Raw genomic sequence first — 12,411 nt, 5'->3', positions numbered from 1 at the left:
GAGCACGTCAATTTTAATCAATTCTGTTGGAACTAGAAGCTGGCTCATTTAAATGCCACCAAGTGGTCAATATCCACCTATACGGAAATACGAAATAACCCTCATAGGGCTGCGACCTTACCTTATAGACTTGGCCATAGGTTCCATTCCCAACAAGTTCCACCAATTCAAAGATCCCTGCAGGGTCCTGAAAAAGTAAGCAACACAAATGGAATCCGTTAGTCATGAACTGTTTTAATCCAAGAAACATTCTATTTTAAGCAAGGGGGATAAGAGTGGTCAGCAAGTGAAAGTTGCAGAATCCATGAATATTGGTATTAAATAACTGAGACAGATATTAAATTGGTTAAGATTTACTTTATTATTTCTATTTTATATTCCAATTATATCAATTCAAATCCTGGGAAACAAGATGTACCTTTAAGTGAAATTCATAATGATGATGATAACTAATATTTATAAAGCATTTAAGGTTTGGGAAGTACATATATTATCTCATTTATCCTCCAAACAACCCTGATAGGTACTACTCTCATCCCAATTTTACAAATGAGGAAACTGAGGTTAAAGAGGCCCAGGGTCATACAACTAATTGCTGGGGCAGGATTTGAACCCAGGTCTTCCTGACTCCAAATTCAACATTCTATCTACTGAGCAAGATTAAGATGTTTCTTAAAAAATGGGCCTCACATTCTGTAACACTAGTATAACCGGGATGGGGTAGGTGGGGTAGGTATGAAAAATAAGGCATCTCAAACTTGGTATTGATTATTTAGACAGTACTCTTTGTGAGCTCTTTATTCTATTTATTCTGGTTTCTCCTGAGTTATACTTGCAGGAAAATCAATTCTGCGGTCTATTAACAATTTCCAATAAAAATGGAAATCAGCATCCAGCAAAGGCTGGGTCACAATTCAATGCACATTTATTAGTGCACCAGGCACAAAGAAAGACAAACACAACACAGGTCCTGCTCTCAAAGATCTTACTTTCTATTGGGGGCTAGACCTGCACATACAATCATAGATACAAAGCAATTAGGAAGTATGGTCTGGACCACACTTAGAGCGATGTTAAGGAAAGACCACTGACAACTGGGGAGGGGGACTGTGGTCAGGAAAGATCTCATGTAAGAGGTGGTTTTGCTTTGAAGGAAGCTCGAGCTTCTATAAAACAGAGGAAAGGAAGAATGTATTCCAGGCATTGGAGATCATATATGCCAAGGCACGGAAACAGGAAAAGGAACGCTATGTATAAAAGGACCTTTCTGTTGGGGAGGTCACAGAAGGGATTCATCGTCAAGTTGTATTTGGACTGTTGTTGAGTGATTTTCAGTTGCCTGAGTCCCATTTGGGGTTTTCTTGGTAGAGATACCGGAGTGATTTGCCATTTCCTTCTCCAGCTCATTTTAAAGATGAGGAAACTGAGGCAAATGGGGTTAATTGACTTGCCCAGGATCACATAGTTAGTAAGTGTCTGATGCTGGATTTGAATACAGGTTTTTCTGACTCTAGGGCCATCACTTTGTCCACTAGATGGTCTTTTAAGATCCATTCTAGCTCTTAAATGCTGATTCTATAAATATATTTACCTTTATTTAAAGGTGCTATTCCTTTCATCATTCAACTTCACTACAAAGAAAAGCATCTCTGAATTAAGTTCATTAGGCAAGAGACATTACCTCCTCAATCTGATCTTTTCCCTTTCCCTTCCTCTGTTTCCTTCCTTCACGACCCTGCTCCCGCAATCACTTCCCTTCCCTCCCCTTCTCTCTCTCCCCTTCTCTCTCTCTCTCCCCCCCCTGTCTCTCTCTCTCTCTGTCTTTCTCTCTCTCTCTCTCTCTGTCTCTCTCTCTCTCTCCTCCCTCTCTCATATTTTCAATCTTCCCCACTCTTGTGGCTCCTTTCAATGTTTCCAAAGATGTTCAGCTCCCCTTTAATCCTTGGGGAGAAAGAAGAAGGAGAAATGGAGGGGTTAGGGTTAGAAGCCTTCTCTTGTCTCTCTCTACAACTTCCATGCACCACCCTCTCCCACTTCCCTCCTTTTTGTTACTGCCAAACTCCTATAAATGATCGTGTATATTCAGTGATTCCTGTCCTTGGCAGCTACTCACACCTCAATTCTGCAATCTGGCTTCCATCCCTACCACTCAACTGCATCTGCACACTTAAAAGGTCACCACATACCTTCTTATCAAAAAATCCAGTGGCTTTTTCTCAGGCCTCCTCCTCCTTTGTCCCTTTGCCACCCCAGACCTTGAGGGTCACCCTCTCCTACAGGACACACTTTCTAGTCTCTGACTTCAAAGATTCTGCCCTATTCTCACCTCTTTCTCTGTCTCCTTTTTTGGAAAGCTTTTTTTTCTCGTTGACCCCTTACTGTTGATATTTCCCAAGTTTCCATCCTTGGGTCCCTTCTCTTTCTCCAACCTACTAAGGCTGGTACACATCATCTTTAATCAGATTTCCAAGAACTATAGGCTGGTGTAAATATGACCTCATCCTTACCCTCTGAATATTCATGGAGAAATCTCAAAGAAGCCTTAGTCATCTTTCCATGACCTTACCTCATAGACTTGTTCCTAGGCTTGCCTGCTTATTTAGCACAATTAGCATCAAAAGAAGCATTTGAACTCAGATCTCTCCTGAAACCAACTCCACTTCTCAGTCACTATCCCGTGTGGACTAAGGAAAAGGCAAGTTAGAATTTTTCATAATCTTTTTGCTCATGAAGGAAAAGCAAAGGGAAAGATATTTCTATGCCAGAGCAACATAGATTTAGAGCTACAATTACTAAATCGCCTTAGAGGTGATCTAGTCAGATCAGAATCATGGACTGAGAATAGGGAGAGACCTTTAATGCCCTCAAGTCCAACCCACTGATAATTACAGATGATTACAGATGAAGCCCAGAGTGGTCATAGGCTCATAGAATCAGATGTGAACCTATAACAAACTCTAAAAGCCAACCTGGTTCAATACTCTCATTTTACAAATAAAGAAACCGAGGCATAGGAAAATTGGTTTGCCCAAAGTCTCACTACATTTGTAGTTAGTAAGTGACAGAACCAAGCTTTCAGAAGTAGCAGCAGCAAGAAGGCACCAAGCCAAGTAAGGGTTTCCTAGAATTAGGAATACCCTTTGGAATGGGACAACAGGCAAGCATAGCCCTGGGTAAGCTTGGCACTGGAAGCAATGGGCAGATGCCCATCTTGGCCTCTTGGCCAAGCAGTGATGGCCCCTAAATCTGCAGGTTTTACTTCAAACAGAAGAATCCAACTTTTAAAATAAAATAGATAAAAACAAGGAGAAGACAACAAGCCACTGTGGCAGCTGCCTTTTTTCCTAAGTTGAGCTTCCTAGGACTTTGTTTTCTCAGTGATGCTTCAGCAACAAATTTGGAGCGAGGCTATCTATTTGCCTGAAATATCTTAATTTTACTTTCAACATTTTTACTCAAAAATGAAAAGCAAGGAAAAGCGTGACTTTGAATTACATTTGCTCAAGGTTCCTGAAAAGCTTAACAAGGGGCAAAGAGTAAAGAACAGAAAGCAGCTCAGAAAAGGCCTCATCTGTCAACCTTAATCCCAAGGCTGGGACATCCATGTCCAGAAAAGCAGGCCCGACCAGCTCCTCCTTCCTGGGGCAAGAACTTCCAAGGGACAGACAACTCCTCTAGCCCTTTAAGTTGCTTTAGTAGGTCAGGAAGTGGAGAGGCTCAGCAAGAGACCACAGCTGTTCCCTCTTCTCCTCTACTTGCCTCCTTGGAACGCTGATAAGACCTTTCTAAAACCGACCTTATGGTGGTTTAATGGAATATACATCTGGAGTCAGGCCCTGGAAGAAGTGAGTGGGTGCCCTCTCACTCACCAACCAAGAAGGGGTGACCCCTAAATCTGAGAAAAATACAAATTTAAAAGTGGAAGAAGTAAAACAGGGGAAACAAAAAAAGAAATCCATGTTCAAATCCCACATGTACCATTTTCTATCTGCCTCCATCCTTTGACACCACAGTACCCTCTTCTAGGCTTGCAATCCAAAGAGATAAAAGCGAGAGGGAATGGGGCCAATAGGTACAGAAATGTTGATAGCAATTCTTTCTGTGGCAGCAAAAAATGGAAAGTAAGAATGTGTCTGTGGATTGAGAAAGAGCTGACTGAATTATGATACATGACTATGATGGAATAGATTACACCATGACAAAAAAATGACAGAATGGATACTGAGGAAAACCTGGGAAAATGAGTATGAACTTAAGTGGAGAGGAGTGAAAAGGACCAAGAGAAACCAATGTGGACACAGATCAGTCAGTGGAAATATAAGGGGCATGGCAGAGATGGGGAGAGGGCACTAGAATCAGGGGGGAAGTAAATAAAAAATAAAAGCAAAGTACAAAGGTGTGTTTGAAGGTGGTGGGAGTGGTCAGGAGGGTACTAGAACTTGAGGGTCTCAAGCTAAGCCTCGTGTAGGAGACATCATACAAGCTGATTCTGAAAAGAAGTTAGTCATTCCAAGAAGTATTACAGTAGTGAGACAAAAAGAATTCCCAACATGTGGGGCAGCCTTGGCAAAGGTATGGAGGTGGAAGAATACAGGCAAGGAGATTTCTCTCTCCCAGATCCCTAAGGGATGATGTTCATCAAAAAGGAATGAAACTATATGGACATGGTCCTAGTGATACTTTCATCCATATCAGTCTGATAGATATCCTGCCACCCTAGGAAAGTCATTGCAAAGTGAGGGCCACAGAATATACAACTGCCTTCTGCCTTCCATGAAATATCATGGGGAGTCTGTGCATCAGATGATAGGCACTGAGAGACTGTTGCATCACACGATGCAACGGAGAGAAATGTTGAATTTCCTAATTAAGTTCCCTGCAGGTCATTTTGCCATAGTGCACACAGAGTTGAGCTGGAGTGAGGAAAAGCTGATTTCAAGCATATAGTCAGACATTCACTAGCTTTGGGATTCTGGGAAAGAGGTTGAATCTCCGTGTGACTCAGACAACTCCCTACGATTTCTGTTAAGACATAAACTCAATATTCCTCCAAGTGACATTCCACCTGTCACTTCAATGCTTTCTCCCAAGCTGTCTTCTTTGACCGGACTGCTCTCCCCTCACCCTTCTGATCCTTAGAATCCAACAAAAGGCCTTTCCTGATTCCTACCATTGTCAGTACTCTGTCACCCCACAAATTACTTTATTTTTATACAATTTGCTTTTGTGTATCTATGTACATGAGGGCAGCTAAGTGGTACAGTGGATAGAGTACAGAGACTGAAGTCAGAAAGACTCATCTTCCTGAGTACAAATCCAGCCTCAGATACTCACTAGCTGTGTTGACCCTGGGCAAGTTACTTCACTCTGTTTGCCTCAGTTTCTTTTTCTGTAAAAGGAGCTGGAGAAATGACAAACTACTCCAGTATCATTGCCAAGAAAATCAGACATGACGGAAACAACTCAGTAGCAACAATCTATATACATGTTGCTTCCTCTCAAGAGAATGAAAGTGCCTTGAGGGCAGGAACTAGTACATTTCTGTCACTGTATTTCCAGTACCTGGCACACAGTAGGCACTTAACAAAAACTCAATGAACTAAATGGAATTCAATAGCAAGATGGCAGATCCTTCATGTAGTCACACAACAATTAAGTCAGAGAGAATATGAAAACTGAGTGACAAGCACTGACTTAATTCGGGATTTCTGCTGTTTGCCAAGCTGCTCATAAAACCAAGATGGGAGGCTGGGAAGGTTACAGATACTAAAAAGAAATGAGCAAATCTATGACATTTACCAAGTCCAGAAATCCCCCCTGGCTACACATTGCTTTATTCAGATCTTAACCTTTGTTGGTAGTCAGGAAAATATGTCCGGTGCCAAGCTATAGTTCATTTGCATTGTTTCATTACCTTTTCCTCTATCTCTGTCTCCCCTTCCTTCCCTCCTTCTCTCTTTCCCCCTCCCTTCTTCCTTCCTCTCTCTCCTCTCTCTTTCTCCATCTTTGTCTCTCTCTTGCTGTCTCTGTGTCTCTGTCTGTTTTAGGTTTAGATCAGGGATCAGTTTCAGAAGGTATCAAACATACAGGCTACATGTGGACCATAACATTCCTGAGTGGGTCAAAACCAGATCAAAGTGGGAAACATTTAACAAAACATAGATAATATCACAATAAGTCACTAGGCAGCCTGCAGGGATATTTCTGTATGAACTAATGGCCCATCTCTATATGAGTCTGACATCATTGATCTAGCCTACCCCCTTCCTTTTATAGAGGAAGCAAAGAGAAATAAAATATGTTGCCCAAGACTACAGAGATAATAAGTAGTATTGGTGAGATCTGAACCCAGGTCCTCTGATTCCATGCTAAATAATCTCCAAATATTGGTGCCCTAACACAGTAAGCATTCATATCTTTTCTAAGACTTCTAATTCACAGATTAGCATTTAGTTTATTTTGGTGATAACATGATGAATTTTTGGTTTTGTTCCCCATTTTGCTTCTGACATACAAAGAATTCATTGAACTGAAATTAATTAAAAGACTCCTAGCCAACATTTATCCTGCACTTTTAGGTTTTCAAAGCACTTTTACACACATTATCTAAAGTCTCAAAGCAATCTTATGAAGGAGGCATTACAGTTACTATTCATTCAGTCTTTTCAGTTATGCCCAACACTCCATGACCCCATTTAGAATTTCTTGGCAAAGGTAATGAAGTGGTTTGCCATTTCCTTCTCCAGCTCACTTCACAGATGAGGAAACTGAGGCAAACAGGGTGAGTGACTTGCCCAGGGTCACACAGCTAGTGTCTGAGACTGAACTTGAACTCAAGTCTTTCTGCCTCCAGATCAGGCACTCTATGCATTCTGCTGCCTACCTGCCCATTACAGCTACTATATCCTCATTTAACAGATGAAGAGGTTCCATGTCACACAGGTAGTTGCTGCTGTTTGTCCTTCGTTCTCAGAGAGGACCAAGATGTGAGGGATGAAGTGTTAGATGACCCAGGTCTCTCCCGATGGACCTTTCCACTTCATCACAGTTCTGTTATATTTATTAAAAAACATATGAAGATATAAAGGCTAAGAGGACGGTGGAAAGTGTGTCAAATCATACCGAAACACAGACCCCAAACCCTAACCCAAAGACTCCAAATAGTAAGAGAAGTCTCCACTTCGGATAAGCAGTCCCCTTAAACAGCTGAAAGAAAAGAACAAGGTAATTGATCTCCCTCCCAGCATCGCTGTCTGGGCTGGCAAAAATGATCAAGCAGAGGAAAAGAAGGGGTTCCAGAAGACTGTAACTGCCATTCCTCCTCGAACTATATTTAGCAACTATTTTATTAGATTTCAGACAAAATTGACAAGCATCTGCTTACGAAAGCAAAATAGGACAAAGACAACGGTAACACAAGGAGATTTCATCTCAAGTCTTCATGCCTCTTCAGCACCATCAATGTCCAGGAGTCTTCACATGGCTAGACAGGGATGCTGACTCAGCACCTCCTGGGCACAGTCCATGCTGCATTCCCAGCTTTTGCAAGGTAGAAAACAGCTTTACATATTTAAAGTCCCCAGAAGCATTTTAAAGGTATTACCAATTTCCTTGCCTTCTCCTTCAGGTGGTGGACCTGAGGTATAGGAATGTCGAATCTTCTGTCTTTGTTCTGTGCCCAGATACTGTTCTGTCCTCCCTGCTGTAGAATAGAACAGGGAGGGTGGTCTTTGTTCCCACATTTCATCTGGTCTACACATCTCTGAGAAAGACTGACCAGGAAAATTTACTCTAGTGGCTGAACTGTATTGATAATGCATTGGTTGAAGAAAGAAAGACCCAAATGATTAATGATGGGAGGAGGGATACACTTAGTCTCTCAAGTCCTGACTTTTAAGTCTTAACCCTGCCTTATTCTGATAACCATGTAACTCTAAGCAAGTCATTTCACTTCTCAAAATTTTGTGTTTTCCAATTTGTAAACTGGCAGTAATAATGCTTGCCCGATCTACTCTGAGGGGGGGGGGGGGGTGCTTTTAAAGAGGATCCAATGAAGTAACCTACACAAGTGTACTAATTGAAATGATGCACAATCCAAATAGTAGCTTCCTTCAAGACTCAACTCAAAGCCACTTTTGACAGGTTGGGTTTCCCCTCTGCTTCCACCTTGCTAATCCCTTCCGCTTTCAGATTACCTTCCATGTCTCTGTATATATCTTGCACATAGCTACCTGTCTCCCTCATTACAATGTAAACTTTTATGGACAAGTACTGTTCTTGCTTTTCCTTGTATCTTCAAACCTGAGCACAGTGCTTAATAAATGCTTGTTGACTGGCTGACTTGCTTTGAAGGGGAATACCAAAGGCCTCTCCTAAAACTGAGGTTCCTAACCTGGGGTCAAGAGATGCCCAAATGGTCCACAGATAGATTTCAGGGGATATTGGATGGGGAAAAATTCATCTTCATTTTCATTAAATCTCACATATACCTTTTCTCTCCTCTGACAGAGCCAGCAAGATCCTCCTCATCTCACACTTGGGATATTGCAATATCCTACTGGTTGGTTGTTCTTCCTAAAGATGCATCCTTCCTTATTGAGAACTGCACCCTTAATATGCTTGAGGCCTGTGTTCTCTCACATTATGCTGGCTTTAGGTAATGAATATCCTTCAGTTTTCTCTTACTGTGCTTGGTTAGAGTGCATGCAAAGATGACAAAGATTATCGCAAGAAGTATCCCCTCCTCACTTCCCTCATGTGCCAGTCAAGTATACCTACTCACCATTCCACCATGTTCACTATCCCCCCAGCCCTACCCCATGCTACTGCTCCTGCCTTTCCCTTCCTCTAAGAAACAACACAAATGCCCATCAAATCCTCCCCATTGGAAGCAATTCCTTCTGACTGAGCTCCCCCAGCACTTACAGAAAATAAACCAAATTAAAGGGAGAAATGCCCTTCAATCCCACTTCCCTGCTCTTGCATAGGTTGTGAAAAGAGAAGCTTGCCTAGTCATCACAATTCTTAATGATCTCTCCTTCCTCATATGATTATGTAGCTAATATCATTTAGATATTGTAGACTTTCACTGGAATCAAAGCTCACAGAGGGCAGGAACTTTGTTCTGTCTCTATTTCTTTTTGTCTCTATCTCTTACGTCTCTACTTCTCAAGGCATGGTGGGTGTCTTGAATATATGGGTGGCCCTTAAAATGTTTATTGTATTGGAAATCAGTGAACAGATAAATCCAATGTAAGTATTAATGAGTACAATTTATTGGTGGGTAATTTCAAAAACATGACTTTCTAAATGTACAGGCTAAAATGCTTTGTGTAGCTGACTCCTAGAGTGCAGGTGGAGGAGATGGAGGAAAAAAAGAAAGTCAGGAAGAATAAAGGTGAAGGAAATGGAGAGGAGAGAGGGGAGACAGAAACCATTGTCCCTAACACATGAATTAAATCTCTGATGTAGGAAACAAAAATGACCAGCATTTCTATAGTCTTCCAGACTATAAGAGCACAGAGTCATCTCTGTGTCCTGATCTATATCTGACCACTGGACCCAGATGACTCTGGAGGAGAAAGCAAGGTTGACTTTGCCAGCCCCTCTCACTTAAATTCAAGTCATGACATCATTTTCCTGATGTGATGGTCTTCTTTGAGAAGAAAGGTCAAACCACAACAACTATGGAGAAAGAGACATGATGCTATCACAATTAAGTAACTATCAAACAAATTATTGTATTACAGCATGGAAGAGTCAATCGAGAACTGGCCTTAAAAGAAGAAAACCTGAGGTCATGGACTGACTTTATTCTTACTACCAATGCAAGTGAGCAACTCATCTACTATGTATCTCAGGGATAGTTGACTGGGGGGCATCAAGGGGGAGTGAGGCAATTTACCCATGGATTATACAACTAGTAACACATGGCCAAGTCACCTAACTCCTAGGGTTAAATTAAGGTTCCCAATTAACTCACTCTGACAATGTGTAACACATGAGTTGCTGCCTTGTATTGGTAGGGAGCCTTTCTATACAGTGAGTTTCCTATGCCAATGAAGTCACAGGTCTGTCTTTCTGGCATCCAGATCAGTGCCTAGAACATGACTGATTGAGCCATCTTGGACCACCTCTACCACTACTTCTGGCATCTTCACATCTGGTTCCAGAAGCAGCCTTAGGATGAGTTGAAACTGAAGCCTGGCTATCCTCATGTGCAGCTGAGTTTTACCCTCACTTGTGTGGCTTCAGGATTTCATTTTCTGATTTGTGGCAGTAAATGCCTTGACATGTGCCATCACCTTACTCTACACTGGATCTTGGCAGGGGCAATCACATTGGTGGTTTAGATGGAAAAGAAATTCTGTGCCAAAAGAGGAGATAAATCCAGAGCCTTTAAAATATTAAATTCCACTTTATGCTGAAAAATCTTGGCACATTAATTAGAAATGGGCTAAGAGCCAGGCTACTATGCACCAAGAAAGAAAAATTAAGCTACACAAAACATAATCACTCTCCTTCAATCAAGAGAATATGAATATTTAGTTGTGGGAGAAAATGACATGCGGAAGCTGAGATCCTGCCGGGCATATTGATAGAAACAAAAAAAGGCATATTTTTCTCCATAGAGGAAAATGCCAAGGTTTATCTCATGTATAGAGTAAAAATCTTGAAAGTTGCAACCAAAAAGATAAATTTGTTCAATAATCCTCTCATCATCCATTTCAATAGAGGTATAAAATAGGACAGAGGAAGGACAAGGTTAGGTGAGGGACGTGTAAGTTCCCTCAAAAAAAGTGTTGGTCTTTGTTACGCTTTTATGAAGAATATCCTGTTCAGGGTCTGAATAGAAGATGGATTCCTAGAGATCGTAATGTTCCACAGAATCCATGAATGACATATTGGTCACCATCCATTTAGGTAATGGAATAGTAGACCATATTACAATTTCTGTGGATAGACAAACGCTAGCTGAGCTGCAGAGACTTGCTATGTAAGGCTGAAGGTAACATAGACAAGAGTCACTTTCATAGGGTAGGAAGGCATGGAGAGGATGCATTGCCTTGGGGCAAAGAGCACCCCATCCATAGCATCACAGGTCGCTTCAAGGACCACAGTCTCAAGAAGTCTTGGGCTAGACTAAATTAACATGCAGTAGGTTACCTAGCTTATTTATTTACAAAGCAGATATTTCTTAAGCTGGAATGATTTATACTATCTACAATAAACCTGAGTCACTTTGACAAATTGCCACAAGTCCAAGGAATAAAATTATTCCTCTTACAACATAATTTACCTTGAATGTTCTCCAAACCCAATCTGGATATATTTTTTTTGTTAAATTTACACCCACATTCACACCCTGAATCTCTCCAAGGTGTGGAATGATGGTAAATGCACTAGAGAGGGGCATCATGGAGGCAAAGAGAAAATTATGTGGCCCATTGGATGGAGTGCCAAGTCTGAAGTCAGGAAGACCTGAGTTCAAATGTGGCCTCAAATACTTACTAGTTTTGTGACCCTAATCTAGTCATTTAACCACTTTGCCTCAGTTTTCTCATTTTCAAATGGGGATAATAAGAGCACCTTCTCCCAGGGATGTTTAAGTATCAAATGAGATAATAATTGTAAAGCACTTGGCACAGTGCCTGGCACATAGTGGGCACTATATTATTATAAATCATCATCATCGTCATCATCATCATCATTAGGTTGGCTTCAGAGTCAAGACCTGGATTCAAACTGGGACTCACTCTGACACATACTGGTTGTGTGACCCAAGGTGAGGAGTCACCTAATCTGAGTCCCTACTCCCCATCTTGCCCCCAGGTAGACGTCTAAAGATTACTTAGAACAGGGAGCAACCTACTTGGGTAGAAGGAATTGACTGCCTCTACAGAAGTTCTCTATAGAGATGAAATCACAGATTTCACAGACCCACAAAAGGTAAAGGCTTTGGCTCACGTATGTAACAGCTATGGGATGCTTCCTACATCCTCATCAACACTGATCTAAGGCAGAGCCTTCCACCAGCAAAGCTGTAGGAGACAAGGACAAGGTGAAATGAAAGTCTATCAATCAGAGGATAGCCTCATGGATGCGAGAGTCTGAGTTCAAGGCAGAACAGACTTGAGCTATGGGTGGCATGATATTGGAATATCAGTCCCACTTCTCCCTGTTTTCAACCTCTTCTCTCTCTAAATCCTTCCATCAAGTGGGTAGGGTCTAAACCCCACAGAAGAGCTGGTAACTGTGGCTCTACCCCAGGATGATAGCATTTGAAGGATGATGAAATCACTTCTGCTTCTTCTGAGATAAGAAAACAATGATTTAGTACCCATCTAGCAAAACTAATCAGTTAAAATAGGAAGCTAACCAGGGTTTTTCTACACATCAATTTGGGCTTTT

General features: G+C 41.5%; 1 protein-coding gene across 5 annotated transcripts in view; it reads right to left on the bottom strand.

The window, feature by feature from the left end:
* TNIK (TRAF2 and NCK interacting kinase) overlaps positions 1 to 12,411 on the bottom strand; it is a 414,101-nt gene that overhangs the window by 314,847 nt on the left and 86,843 nt on the right. For all 5 annotated transcript variants that reach the window (XM_072618473.1, XM_072618475.1, XM_072618476.1 and 2 more), the window contains exon 2: positions 122 to 187. In XM_072618473.1, the coding sequence (XP_072474574.1) occupies positions 122 to 187 (66 nt within the window). The remainder of the gene's footprint in view (positions 1 to 121; positions 188 to 12,411) is intronic.

This window comes from Notamacropus eugenii, chromosome 6 (genome assembly GCF_028372415.1).
Source record: "Notamacropus eugenii isolate mMacEug1 chromosome 6, mMacEug1.pri_v2, whole genome shotgun sequence".
In the NCBI taxonomy this organism is placed as follows: Eukaryota; Metazoa; Chordata; class Mammalia; order Diprotodontia; family Macropodidae; genus Notamacropus; species Notamacropus eugenii.
Note: the sequence above shows the minus strand (reverse complement) of the source record. Positions and strands in the feature narration are given on the sequence as shown.